Source organism: Cajanus cajan, chromosome 8 (genome assembly GCF_000230855.2).
Source record: "Cajanus cajan strain Asha chromosome 8, NIPB_CcT2T_4, whole genome shotgun sequence".
Taxonomy (NCBI): domain Eukaryota; kingdom Viridiplantae; phylum Streptophyta; class Magnoliopsida; order Fabales; family Fabaceae; genus Cajanus; species Cajanus cajan.
This window is the reverse complement of record NC_138524.1, coordinates 54,896,111-54,911,312: the sequence shown is the minus strand read 5'-3', so window position 1 is coordinate 54,911,312 and position 15,202 is coordinate 54,896,111. Positions and strand designations below refer to the sequence as shown.

Genomic DNA, 15,202 nt, shown 5'->3' with positions numbered 1-15,202 from the left:
TTTTTTTTTAAGATTTATCTTTATTAATTATTATTAAGTAACTCTTAAAGTCTATTTCTTGCGTGGCAGATATTTGATATTTTAGGTATTTCTAATTTAAATATTATATACATAATATTAATATTTTAGTTTTTATTAATTTTAATTATATACTTAAATAATTTTTAAAATGAGTTAACAGTAATTACAAAAATAATCTTTATTATTTTTTAATTAGAGCTCGATTTATCTAAAATAAATTAATATTAATTAAAAAATCAGTTACATATTATATTTCTATCATAGATCGATATATTGGTCTTTAATATAGTATAATTAGACACTAAAAAGTATCTAAAATGAGTTAATAGAGACTAAAAAATCAATTATTATTTACTCGTGTATTTTAATTAGAGACCAAATATTTTTGTGTCAAATAATTTAATAGTGACTGAAATATTAGTTTCTTGTTATATTTTTATTAGATACTAATATATTGGTTTCTAATATAGAACAATTAGATACTAAAAAAATGATATCTAAATTTGAGTCAATAGTGATCAAAAAAATAGTCTCTAGTAATATTTAAATTAGAAACTAAAAAATTTAGTCTCTAATTTTAGTGCATCTTTAAGACTAAAATATTGGTTTCTAAAGTGTTTTAATAGTGACCAAATTTTTGTCTCTGATTATATTTTAATTAGAGACCAAAAAAGTTGTATCTAATTAAATAAATAATATTTTTTATATTATTAGCTACTAAAAGTTTAGTCTCTAATTACATTAAAAATATTAATGACAATAGAGATTGAATTAGAGACTAACTATAATCAATCTCTAAAATAGTATTTAAATAAGTTGCTAAAGTGACTATATAAATTTCGTCTCTAAATAAGTCTCTATTTAATGGATTTCTTGTAGTGCGTTATCTAAATAGGTCATAACTGATCTCAGGCCCAAGGCCCAATGAAACCCTAATCCACACAAAGGTACGTGCATTACTTATACGAGACTCATACACCCACAAACACTAACTTTAGCATCAGAGTCTCTTTTGCAGGTACCACCCCTATCTTGGAGCATCAAACGTACTGGTGAAGGAGGCTCGCCGATCTTACCCAGCGGATCATCTCTACGACAGATCTCCGGTAAGAACATTTGGCGCCCACCGTGGGGCCGATCAAGACAGCTCTTATCGGCCACGCTTATGGTTTTCACCAGAAGCCATAGCAGACGCGCAACTGACGACCTAGATCACACAGCTAGCATGGACAACGAAGCAGCATTGAGACGATTGATCGAACAGGTCGAGCAGATGCGGCAGCAACACACTGCCGATCTGCAAAGCATGCATGCCAAGCACAAAACTAACCTAGCAGCGATGCGTACCTCTAATGAAGTTGACCTAGCGGCACTATGCGCCGAGAATGAGCGTATTCGCGCTCAGCTCCCTCGGCGCCCCTATGATCAACCCCCTCAACCGAGTAACCTACACGAGGAAAAGGGGCACTCAATTTCTCAACCGCCGACAGAACCTAGGGCACCGACTCCCCAGCCTGCCACACATCGGTCAAACGCACCAACGAACAGGTCGGCCCATGAGGTCAGGAATGCTCCTGCCCACGTCACGGGAAATCAAGCGACCTTCCGCCGTCATCCTTTTGTGGATGGCATCATGGAAACACCTCTCCCTTTTGGATGGAAGCCTCTCCACATCGACCGTTACGACGGTACGACAGATCCGGATGAGCACATCGACCTATATACTACACAGGTAAACCTTTACACTAATGAGGATGCTATTCTGTGTAGGGTCTTTCCGACCTCGCTCAAGGGGGCTGCACTCAACTGGTATACCCAGCTACCAGCCGAGTCGATTGACAACTTCGGCACTCTGGTCAGACAGTTCACGGCGCAATATGTAATGAGCCGACCTCATCACATAACGTCAGCTGCTCTGGCCAGTCTCAGACAGAGCGACGACGAACCACTACGGACGTTCATGGAACGCTTTGCCGCCATCTCGGTGAAAATTCAAAATTTGAATCCCGAGGTCGCCTTACACGCCATGCTCATGGCACTCAAGCCTGGACCGTTCGTCGACAGCCTATGTCGTGAAGCTCCTCGCGACATGGACGAGCTCCGTGCCCGTGTTGCTGGGTACATCCAGATGGAAGAACACTCTGCTTTTCGTGATCAGGTTCGCGGAAAGTCACAAGCGAAACCAGACAATGGTCACAAGGACAAGGTGAAAGTCAACAGCGACAGTCAGTTCAAGAAGACTGCTAGGGTAAATAAAGGAGGGAGATACGACTTCTACACCCCTTTGAATGTGCCCCGAGTACATATCCTGGAGGAGGCCAGCAACAACAACCTACTCACCCTGCCACCACCAGGACACAGCCCCAACAGTTAGACAAATTCAAGCACTATCGATACCATAAGAATCATGGTACCACTGAGGAACGTCGCACCCTCAGAGATCGCATAGAGGAACTCGTCCAGCGGCAACAAGGCCACCGAGGAGGATACAATGGACGAGGATGAGGCATAGGTCGTGGTTCAGGAGCCCGCACAGACCAACCCTCTGGCTCTCAGAAAAATGCTGGTGGAGCAGTGCAGGCCGAGATATGCCAGGAAACAGGCTCAGCCCCCTTACGTGGCATCATCAACACAATTGCAGGTGGCTTTGCAGGGGGAGGCTCTAGCAGCTCGACGCGAAAATGACATTTGCGTAGCATCAACAATGTTCACTCCGCTACCTCGGCCTCGAATCAAAGCTCGCCGCCGATCACCTTCACTAACGACGACTACGTTGGCGTCAGCCCCAACCAGGATGATCTAATGGTTATCGCCATGGAGGTCGCCAATTGGGAGGTCCACAAGACGTTGATTGACCAATGAAGCTCGGTTGACGTTCTGTATTGGCCGACGTTCCTCAGGTTAGATATCCCTCACTCTCTCATCCAACCTCACACATAGCCCCTAGTCGGTTTTGCAGGAGAGCGAGTACACACTCGAGGATATGTGGACCTGCTGACAACCTTCAGAACCTCTCCCGCCACAAGGAGGATTATGGTCCGATACCTCCTCGTAGAAGCCAACACGTCCTACAATATCATTATTGGAAGGCCGACGCTGAACCAACTCGGAGCAGTGGTGTCCACCCCACATCTCACCATGAAGTTCCCAGGGAATGATGGCAAGATCATCTCTGTCAAGGCAAACCAGAAGACGGCTCGCTAGTGCTACGCCGAAAGCTTGAAAATCTCTCCGTCCGGCGAGCGTTGCAAGAATGATCCCCCCACAGTGGCTCACATCACCCACGTGGATATCACTGACCTCGATCCGAGGTCCAACTCCCATGATGAACGACCGAGTCCCATCGACGAGCTCGACGACCTCTAGATCGGGAAGCTCCCTAGGCAGTGCACGAAAATCAGCAGGCAGTTGAGCCCGGAGTTACGGCAACAACTAGAGGCTGAAATCTCCAAAAATGCCGACCTCTTTGCATGGTCCAGCGCCGACATGCCAGGTATAGATGCTAACTTCATCTATCACAGGTTGGCAATTCACAAGGAGGCGAAGCCAGTGGCCCAGAGGAAGAGGAAAGTCAGTGGTGAAAGGCGGGAGGCCATCATCACCAAGACACAAAAGTTACTGAACGCTGGCTTCATCCGTGAGGTCAGGTACACCACATGGCTGGCAAACGTGGTGTTGGTAAAAAAGAGCTCGGGGAAGTGGCGAATGTGCGTCGATTATAATGACTTGAACAAAGCATGCCCCAAGGACTCATACCCCTTGCCGAGCATCGACAGGCTGGTTGATGGAGCATCCAGACACGCCTTCCTCAGTTTCCATGATGCTTACTCCGGGTACAACCAGATCATGATGTACCCACCAAACGAGGTGCACACATCATTCATTACCGATCACGCCAATTACTGCTACTGAGTGATGCCCTTCGGTCTCAAGAATGTAGGAGCCACTTACCAGCGACTGATGGACGAGGTTTTCCACCAGTAGATCGGGCAGAACATGGAAGTCTATGTTGACGACATGGTGGTCAAAACCACCTCAGTCGAGGACCATGTTGTTGACCTGGACGAGGTGTTCAGCCAGATCAGGAGACACAACATGCGTCTCAACCCAGAGAAATGCGTCTTCGGCATCCAAAGAGGAAAATTCCTTGGTTTCATGATCACTAGTAGAGGGATTGAGGCCAATTCGGAGAAGTGTAAAGCCATCATTCAGATGAAGAGTCCCTAGACAGTGAAAGATGTCCAGCGTTTGGCAGGAAGGTTGGTCTCCTTGTCCCGTTTTATCCCTAGATTGGCGGACAAGGTAGGGCCCATCTTCACCCTGCTGCAGAAACCGAAGAACTTCGAGTGGATGGACCAATGTGAGGAGGCTTTCAAAAGCTTCAAAACCTTCCTCACGACTCCGCCAATCCTCCAGAGGCCGAATCACCAAGCCAACCTCCTCCTCTATCTGGCCGTGGCAGAAAGCGCAATTAGCGCGGTTATAGTGCAGGAGCACCAAAAAACACAAACGCCGATCTATTTTATCAGCTGAGTCCTCCAAGACACGGAGATACGATATCAGACGATTGAAAAGCTCACACTGGCGCTTGTCACGGCAGCCCGACGTCTCTATTCTTACTTCCAAAGCCACCAAGTAGTCGTCAAGACCGACTACCCAATAAAGCAAATCCTGAGAAAGCCAGAGCTCGCTGGACGGATGATAGCATTGTCAGTCGAGTTGTCCGAGTTTGGCATCCAGTACGAAAGTCGTGACGCCAACCTCGATCGAGGAGCCACAAGTATGGACTTTGTATTGTAGACCCCTAAAATTGTCCGGGTCGGAAATAAGACTCGAAGACTCTCGAAGACCGAAGGAAAGTCAGCCAGAAGGACTCCTGGAAGACCCTAGGATGATTATCTGTAGGTTTAGAGGTCTTAGAGTAGCTTAAAATAAAGATGTGGGAGAATTGAAGCTCAATACGGCCTCCTGGAAGTTCAGTACGGCCGTACTGAACAATTTGCACTACAATACGGCCGTACTGAACCCAATACGGCCGTACTGAAGTTTTTGAACTTCAGTGCGGCCGTACTGAAACCAATACGGCCGTACTGAAGTTTTTGAAACTTCAGTACGACCGTACTGAATTCAATACGGCCGTACTGTAGTTCAAATCTTCAGTACGGGCCGTATTGATGTTAGAGGCCGTACTGTGCCTCACCCCTATAAATAAGACGTCATTTGGACGTCATTCCACACTTTTCCAGCTATTCTGGACCCCCTGGCTGAGTATTCTTGGGTTTTTGAGCAGTGCTCTGCCCTAGAAATCTCTCTGAAAGCCAATCCGACGAAGTTCTTGAATCATAAGCCATTTGCTTGAGATTCGAACGAGTCGAAGGGAAATCTATTTGATTTCCATAGTAAAAATTTTATTTTAGGGAAAGGAGAAAGCGAGCGTGTAGTGGGAAGGAGCGCCAAAAAGCCTCCTAGTTCTTTTAAATATATAAAAGCACGCTTCAAGAGGTTTTCTTCCAAAACTCGTCTTTTATTGCTTTCTTTATCGCTTTCTGATTGTTGCATTGCATATTTAAAGCTTTCATCATGTAGATAATTCACTTAATATCGTTCTAATAAATAGGGGTAATTTAATAATTTTAAGCTATTATTTATGAAATAATCTGTCATAGGGAACCCGAAAGGGGCGTTGTGGGGTGCTAACACCTTCCCCGCACGTAACCGACTCCCTTACCCAACTCTGGTTGTAATGGCCTAAGTTGATTTGCGAAATCAATTGCCTTAACTCTTTTTCCAATGTTTTGAGTAAAACATTGGTGGTGACTCCAAGAACCCTTTTTGCGAAAACTACTAATCCATGGAGGGTCCCGCTTGGGATTAACATGGATTGGTGAATCATTTAATAAAATTGTTAGTTCGATAAGGTCTCAGTTTGAGAATAAGTCGTTCTAACAATCCACCACTTTTCAAAACTAATGAGAGTCCAACCATCCTTCGCGAATGCCGAAAGCCCGTTTCGGGCCGGTGGCGACAGATGGCGACTCCACTGGGGAAGCCTCGAGAGTCAGTCCCATTTAGTGACAGATTGTTTTTAACAAATAATAGTTAAAAATTACTTCATTACCCCTTACTTGTATGATAACATGATTTATTTTTGTGGCTTTAAATAACTGTTGTATGTTTAATTTCCGCAATTGTTTGAAATATAAATTGCACACAAACCTTTGCACACAACAGTTCCCTCTATACCCGGGGGCATGAGTGGCAAGCCATAGGGAGTGGATGTTAGTACGGCCGGTTGTCGAATGGGTCTATAGGTGCCCGTAGACCGTTGTCGGAAAGCATCACTCAAGGTGATAACCATGAACTCAAGTCCGACAGTGCGTTGGAACTTTCCATCGACTTACGACGAGAGGAATTGGGTCCCTATAATGGGGGCACCTTGGGGGCCTTTGACCAAGTGAGAACAGTTAGAACCTCCTTGAATATGCACTTTTCTGCAGGAGACCCCTACCTCGTGATTCGCTCGTGACTGTTCGTGGATGAGTGAATTGTTTGTGCATTGATTATGTGAAATTGTATGAGCATACATTGCACTTTTTAAACATACAACATTCTTTTTTAAATAATAAGAATAAATAGAAATAAAGATCTTCTAGTACATGGTGTTAACATCTACCTTCATTGCATTCATATAGGTAGTTTCCCTTTTCACCCAAAAAATACAAAAAAGATACAAAATATCCAAAAGAAAAAATATGTATTTATCCAAACCAAGCAATATCATGCATCATCTTAGGAAAATCCCAAAACATGATAATGCTTAGTTGAATAAACACTATGCATGTATATTCATCTCCATCATCTCATATCATGCATATAGATCATGGAGAGATCTAGGAGTCATTCATTTCATACATCTCTCCTAGTAATCCATTAATAAACATTAATAAAAAGAAAGAATTAAATCGATGCGTATGTTCAAAGAATGGATCGCACGCCGTTCGTTATCAAGTGTAAGCCAACAACCGCACCAAGCGAACACACGTCAACTCCGTTGTTGGTAATCAAGACGAATAAAGGGGAAGGTCCGACACCATTAAGGATCATTGCTCCAAGGCCTTTCCCTTACGAATCAAATAAGGCTGTGCCATGGATATACGACATCCATTCTTCTGCCGACAGCGATATCTCCAACATCGCTGGACTTGGGGGCATGACTAGGAGTGGCAGGATCTACACTCCCGAAGATCTTCATGATAAAGCTCCCAAGAATAAAGGGAAAGAAAAAGAAGAGAAAACCGAGGAAAACAAGGAATCCGAGGAGGAGACTGATGAGCTGTTGAAGTACATTCAACAAAGTGAGTACTCCATCGTGGATCAACTTCACAGGACGCCAGCGAAAATCACTCTGCTGTCGTTGATCCTAAGCTCTGAACCGCATCGACAAGCTTTGTTGAAAGTCTTGAACGAAGCATATGTGTCGCATTCCATCTCCCAAGACAAGTTTGAGGGGATTGTTAGTCACATTACGGCTAATGATCACCTTACCTTTACCGATGAAGAAATCCCCGACGAGGGACCGAACCATAACAAGCCCTTGCACATCTCTGTAAAGTGCAAGGAGTATCACATCGCCAAAGTCTTGGTAGATAATGGATCTTCCTTGAACGTGTTGCCAAAAAGAACACTTGATCAAGTGGCAATCAAGGGAGTCCAAATGCGCCCGAGCAACATGATCGTTCGAGCTTTCGACGGGTCCAAAAGAGAAGTGGTGGGAGAAATCAATCTTCCGATCCAAATTGGGCCCACCATTTTCAATGTCAAATTCCAAGTGATGGACATTACTCCTGCATACAGCTGTCTCCTCGGCCGACCTTGGATTCATGATGCAAAAGCTGTTCCTTCTACGCTCCACCAGAAAGTCAAATTCATAGTGGGTGACAAGCTGGTGACTGTACAGGCTGAAGACGACATACTCATCAGCAAGCCATCCACCATACCTTACGTGGATGCAGCGGAGGAAGCTCTAGAAACCGCCTTCCAAGCATTGGAAATTGCCAATGTTGAAACGTTTCCCCGAGAAATGAAGAAGGTAGCCTCCATGCTCACCTAGAACGGATACTTGCCAGGACAAGGACTTGGCAAGGATTCCCAAGGAATTCCCGAGCTACCCATTATCAAGGATAATCCGGGGAAACAAGGGTTAGGATACAACCCTAATAAAGATCAAAGGACGAAGAGGAATCAAGATCCTTCTCGACGTTCTTTAAGCCAGATCTTTAGGAAGGCCGGTTCACAAGCGTCAAGGCCGGTCGTCGTCATCAAGTGCTCTTCTCCTTCCGATAGGGATGTATAGACCTGATGACTATTAGAGATCACTCCTCGGGGACAGCCCGACCCCCGAGCCTCGATAGGGCACATGTTTCCACTATGATTATAATAAAATCATTCTTCATTATTTCTTATTGCTTCTTTTCTTGCTTGCAATAAAATTCTAAACCACATTATTTAACCCTGTTTGAATGAACATAAGTGAGGTTAAAATCGTCTTAATAATCAATAAACCCACATCATTTTGTGTGGAAATGTGCACGACAACTTGGAGCACCTTTTCTTGGCCTCAATAAGTGCCGTCATGGATAAAAAGAAATCCATTCAGGACAAAAATCCTAAAAAACAAAAAGCTCGGCAGGAAACCCAAAAAGGGGACTGCGCAAAAATAAGAGCAAAAGACCCGCTAGGAATCCCACAAAAGGGTGACCTAGGCAAAAATTAGGGTTCCAAAATAATGAACAAAAACAAAAGCCCGCTAAAACTCCACAAATGGGTGTTTTAGGCAAAAGTTAGGGCAATCGAAAAACAGAATAAATCCATGATGGTACCACCAACTGAATTCAACAAAGGGGCTCAAGAAAAGCTATCCAAGTTGTCAAATCACAAATGTTAATAACCAAGACGTGCTTAACTTCATAAGTGTTTAATCAAACAAGCCTAAACACATAAGCCTACCTTGGCCAGCCATTCTTACAAAAACCATTTTTCAAAATGAAAATAAAAACCCCTCTAAAACACAAACTTTCGAAAAATATATACCTTTCCTTTCTTTTCTCTCTTGTCCCAAACGATTTTAAGATAATCTAGTGGAAACATGGAGATATAGTGGTCAATAAGAGGGTTGACATGTCTTCTAAAGGAAGGGAAAAATCACTGGGTTGATGACACCCATCTCAATGTAACATGCATCATTCCTCGGTTACAGAAATCGGCAGCGCATAGCCCGTCTAGAGGAATGGCAAAAATCCAAAAAGAGAAACGCATCGGTTAATTCTTTTGAAAAGTGAATCAAATAGAATTAGGTGCATCATACTGCATACAGATGATAGGTGTAATGGAAGATCACTTATTCTCTGTTTATTGAAAAAAAAAACAAAAAATATAAACTTCAGAAAAACAATACGCCCGTATCATGTTCAGTACACCCGTACCAAAATTAGGGTTATGAACAAATTTTCAATTCAATACGGGCGTACTGAAATGGATATGGCCGTATTGGTTACAAAGAAATTTTCAAAGACCTCGTCATGAGGCAATCACATAAAATAGAAAAAATAGAAAAATTGTTTGTGTATGACAGCAGCAAACAAAATCAATAAAACGTGCAGAATAACTGAGCCTGGAGAGGCTTGCCGAAATAATACTCTCAGAATAACTGAGCCTGGAGAGGCTTGCCGAAATAATACTCTCTCAGAATAACCGAGCCTGGAGAGGCTTGCCGAAATAATACTCTCTCAGAATAACTGAGCCTGGAGAGGCTCGCCGAAATAATACTCTCTCAGAATAATCGAGCCTGGAGAGGCTCGCCGAAATAATACTCTCTCAGAATAACTGAGCCTGAAGAGGCTTGCCAAAATAATACTCCTTAGAGACATTTCTGTACAGAAAAAGCCAAAACCAACAAAAAAGGCAAAAATACAGAAAAAGCCAAAATTAACAAAAAATACAGCAAAAGCTGAAATCAACAAAAAGGAAAAAACACAGAAAAAGCCAAAATCAACAAAGAGGCAAAATACAGAAAATCCAACAAATTATACAAAATAATTGAGCCTGGAGAGGCTTGCAGAAATAATACTCCCACAGAATAATTAAGCCTGGAGAGGCTTGCTGAAATAATACTCCCACAGAATAACTGAGCCTGGAGAGGCTTGCCGAAATAATACTCTCAGAATAACTGAGCCTGGAGAGGCTCGCCGAAACAATACTCTTTGACCATACAGAATAACTGAGCCTGGAGAGGCTTGCCAAAATAATACTCTCACAAAATAATTGAGCCTGGAGAGGCTTGCTGAAATAATACTCTCTCAGAATAACTGAGCCTGGAGAGGCTTGCCAAAATAATACTCTCACAAAATAATTGAGCCTGGAGAGGCTTGCTAAAATAATACTCCCACAGAATAATTGAGCCTGGAGAGGCTTGCCGAAATAATACTCTCTCAGAATAATTGAGCCTGGAGAGGCTTGCTGAAATAATACTCTCTCAGAATAATTGAGCCTGGAGAGGCTCGCCGAAATAATACTCCTACAGAATAATAGAGCCTGGAGAGGCTCGCCGAAAGAATACTCTCCCAGAATAATTGAGCCTGGAGAGGCTTGCCGAAATAATACTCTTACAGAATAATTGAGCCTGGAGAGGCTCGCCGAAATAATACTCTCACATAATAATTGAGCCTGGAGAGGCTCGCAGAAATAATACTCCCCAGAGAAACCTCAGCTTAAGCTCATGGAACAAATCCCCAGCGAGAGCTATCAAAGCAAGATCGTCAAAATCCCCAATGGAAGCGCGATCATCCAAGCAAAATATTCAGTCAAAGGACTTGAAACTTCCTCAGTGGAAGATAGCTCTCTGACTCAAGCGCTGAGTGAGGCTAAGCCTGCAGAGGCTTCCTAAATAATACTCTGGGATACATAAGATCCCTAAATCCCCAGTCGCCTACTCAAGAGGCACCCCTACAAAAGGAGAAAAATAAAAAAATATATCAATAAATATTCCCCAAGCGGAATTCGGCATCGAGCCAAACATCAAGCGTCAAGATGATCTGCCTAACAGAAGAGGCTAATCACAACAAAACGACAAAATCCCCCAGCGGATGATAGCCTACACAGAGGCAACAAGATCAGAAAACCAAAAAAGAGTCACCCGAATAAGGATAACCGGGATACTCCACCAACGTCGAAAGGACGTCAGCCAATCATAAGGCATCGCTCACCTCAGGAAGAGCATCTTTGTGTCTGCATCCCCACGGAATCATAATTTCCCAGTGGGCACCAACTACGCAATGGAAAGTTGGGACACAAGAACCTATGAGTAACTGCACATCCCCTAGACGGATCCCTGCGTTATCCAGCCCTCAGTGGCACAAAAATCAAAAAAACAACCGTCGAAGCAGCATCGTGGACTGTGGAGACAAAATCATCACAACAGAATCCCCCAATGGATAACAGCCTACACAGAGGCAATAAAACCAGAAAATCAAAAAGAGTCACCCGAATAAGGACAACCGGGATACTCCACTTACGTCAAAAGGACGTTAGCCAAACATAAGGCATCGCTCAACTCAGAGAGAGAGCATTTGTGTCTACACCCCAAGGAGTCAGAAATTCCCCATGGGTACCAACTAAGCAATGCAAGTTGGGGCACAAAAACCTATGAATGACTGCACATCCCCTAGACGGATCCCTGCGTTATCCAGCCCTCAGCGGCACAAAATCAGAAAAACAAACCGTCGAAGCAGCATTGTGGACTGTGGAGACAAACTTATCTCAAAACCCTGGAGAGGGCAAACTCAGCTGCCCATGTTGAGAGGCAAATCCCTGGAGAGGGCAAACTCACACTGCCAACGTCGTCAGAAACACGGAGGCAGACCCTGGGGAGGGCAAACCGCAAACCCTGGAGAGGGCAAACTCACGCTACCAAAGTGACCAGAAGCACGGAGGTACGCAACCCTGGGGAGGGCAAACCGCAGACCCTGGAGAGGGCAAACTCATGCTACCAAAGTGACTAGAAGCACGGAGGTACGCAACCCTGGGGAGGGCAAACCGCAGACCCTGGAGAGGGCAAACTCAACTGCCTAGGTTGTCAGAAACACCAAAGCAGAGCCTGGAGAGGCGGTACTCACGCTACCGAAGTGATCAGAAACACGGAGGTATGCAGCTTCCAGCTCGGGCGGCGAGCGAAGCTAAGCCTGGAGAGGCAGTACTCACAACTTCCGGCTCGGGCGTCGAGTGAAGTTGAGCCTGGAGAGGCGGTACTCACAGCTTCCAGCTTGGGCGGCAAGCGAAGCTAACCCTGGAGAGGGCAAACTCAACTGCCTAGGATGTCAGAAGCACCGAAGCAGAGCCTGGAGAGGCGGTACTCACAGCTTCCGGCTCGGGCGGCGTGCGAAGCAAAGCCTGGAGAGGCAGTACTCACAACTTCCAGCTCGGGCGTCGAGTGAAGTTGAGCCTGGAGAGGCGGTACTCACGCTACCAAAGTGTTCAGAAGCACGGAGGTATGCAGCTTCCGGCTCGGGCAGCGAGCGAAGCAAAACCTGGAGAGGCTACTCAACAATTTTCCACCGGAAGACACTACAAGTCAGAAGGATGGCCTATTCCCCGGACAGTTGGGTCAACTCCTTTACTTGTCAACCAGTACACCAAAAAGCCGTTTGACTAAGTAAAGGGGGGGCAGCTGTAGACCCCTAAAATTGTCCGGGTCGGAAATAAGACTCGAAGACTCTCGAAGACCGAAGGAAAGTCAGCCAGAAGGACTCCTGGAAGACCCTAGGATGATTATCTGTAGGTTTAGAGGTCTTAGAGTAGCTTAAAATAAAGATGTGGGAGAATTGAAGCTCAATACGGCCTCCTGGAAGTTCAGTACGGCCGTACTGAACAATTTGCACTACAATACGGTCGTACTGAACCCAATACGGCCGTACTGAAGTTTTTGAACTTCAGTGCGGCCGTACTGAAACCAATACGGCCGTACTGAAGTTTTTGAAACTTCAGTACGACCGTACTGAATTCAATACGGCCGTACTGTAGTTCAAATCTTCAGTACGGGCCGTATTGATGTCAGAGGCCGTACTGCGCCTCACCCCTATAAATAAGACGTCATTTGGACGTCATTCCACACTTTTCCAGCTATTCTGGACCCCCTGGCTGAGTATTCTTGGGTTTTTGAGCAGTGCTCTGCCCTAGAAATCTCTCTGAAAGCCAATCCGACGAAGTTCTTGAATCATAAGCCATTTGCTTGAGATTCGAACGAGTCGAAGGGAAATCTATTTGATTTCCATAGTAAAAATTTTATTTTAGGGAAAGGAGAAAGCGAGCGTGTAGTGGGAAGGAGCGCCAAAAAGCCTCCTAGTTCTTTTAAATATATAAAAGCACGCTTCAAGAGGTTTTCTTCCAAAACTCGTCTTTTATTGCTTTCTTTATCGCTTTCTGATTGTTGCATTGCATATTTAAAGCTTTCATCATGTAGATAATTCACTTAATATCGTTCTAATAAATAGGGGTAATTTAATAATTTTAAGCTATTATTCATGAAATAATCTGTCATAGGGAACCCGAAAGGGGCGTTGTGGGGTGCTAACACCTTCCCCGCACGTAACCGACTCCCTTACCCAACTCTGGTTGTAATGGCCTAAGTTGATTTGCGAAATCAATTGCCTTAACTCTTTTTCCAATGTTTTGAGTAAAACATTGGTGGCGACTCCAAGAACCCTTTTTGCGAAAACTACTAATCCATGGAGGGTCCCGCTTGGGATTAACATGGATTGGTGAATCATTTAATAAAATTGTTAGTTCGATAAGGTCTCAGTTTGAGAATAAGTCGTTCTAACAATCCACCACTTTTCAAAACTAATGAGAGTCCAACCATCCTTCGCGAATGCCGAAAGCCCGTTTCGGGCCGGTGGCGACATGTATGTTGATGGGTCCTCCAACTCTAAGGGTGGTGGTGCATGTATCATTTTGGAAGGACCGAATCAAGTCACTTTGGAGCAGTCCCTCAAGTTCGGTTTCAAGGTGACGAACAACCAAGCAGAGTACGAGGCACTTCTCACAGGGCTAAGGTTAGCCCACGATCTCGGAGCACGGAGAGTGAGTTGCAACAGCGACTCAAAACTCATGGTAGAGCAGCTCAGCAGGACATACCAAGCCAAGGATGTTCTTCTACAACGGTATTTCCACGTGGCATCACACCAGATCTCGTCCTTCGACGAGTTCACTATACAACATGTACCGCGAGAGCAAAATACCAGAGCTGACCTCCTATCAAAGCTCGCTAGTACCAAACGCCCTGGACAACATCAGACCATTATCCAAGAAACCTTGCATTCGCCCTGCTTGGACGACAAGGTCGTCAACACCAGCGACAGCGAAGAACAAGGGTGGATGATAGGTATTTGGAACTACTTGAAGTCAAGAACTCTACCCGAGGATAAAGATGAAGCTCGGAAGATGAGGGTAAAATCGGCTAAGTTCGTAATTGTCAGAGAAGAACTGTTCAAGTGCGGCATCTCCACCCCTTTGCTCAAATGCTTGACCACACCTCAAGCTGCTTTTGTCATCGAAGAAATCCACCGAGGTATATGTGGCATGCATTCCGGAGCGCGCTCGATGGCGGCCAGGGTACTCCGAGCTGGTTACTACTGGCCCACCTTGAAGTCGGCAACACACATCGACAGCCACCCGAAGCTCTCCACCAGATGATGTCTCCGTGGCCTTTCGCCTAGTGGGGAATGGATATCCTGGGACCGTTTCCCCCCGCGAAAGGTCAACTCAAATTTCTCCTGGTGGCAATTGATTATTTCACCAAGTGGATCGAGGCATGCCCACTCGCCAAGATCACCACCGACAATGCCCAAAAATTCACTTGGAAAAGCATCATATGCAAGTTCGGCATCCCTCATTCCCTCGTCACTGACAATGGCAGGCAGTTCATCACACAAAGCTTTGAGGACTTCCTCCGGGAACTCGGTATTAAACCCCTTCCAACCTCGGTGGAGCACCCCCAAACTAATGGCCAAGCCGAAGCCGCCAACAAGGTCATCCTCCGAGAGTTTAAGAAGCGGCTAAGAAACGCTAACGGGCAATGGGCCGACGAACTCCCTAGCATCCTCTGGGCATACCATTTCACCCCCCAGTC

At 44.9% G+C, this 15,202-nt stretch overlaps 1 protein-coding gene across 1 annotated transcript; it reads left to right on the top strand.

The window, feature by feature from the left end:
- Positions 1-14,181: 14,181 nt before the first annotated feature.
- Positions 14,182-14,766, top strand: LOC145950561 (uncharacterized). Its single transcript, XM_083061660.1, has one exon. The coding sequence runs from the start codon at positions 14,182-14,184 to the stop codon at positions 14,764-14,766; it is 585 nt and encodes a 194-aa protein (XP_082917786.1).
- Positions 14,767-15,202: the final 436 nt, after the last annotated feature.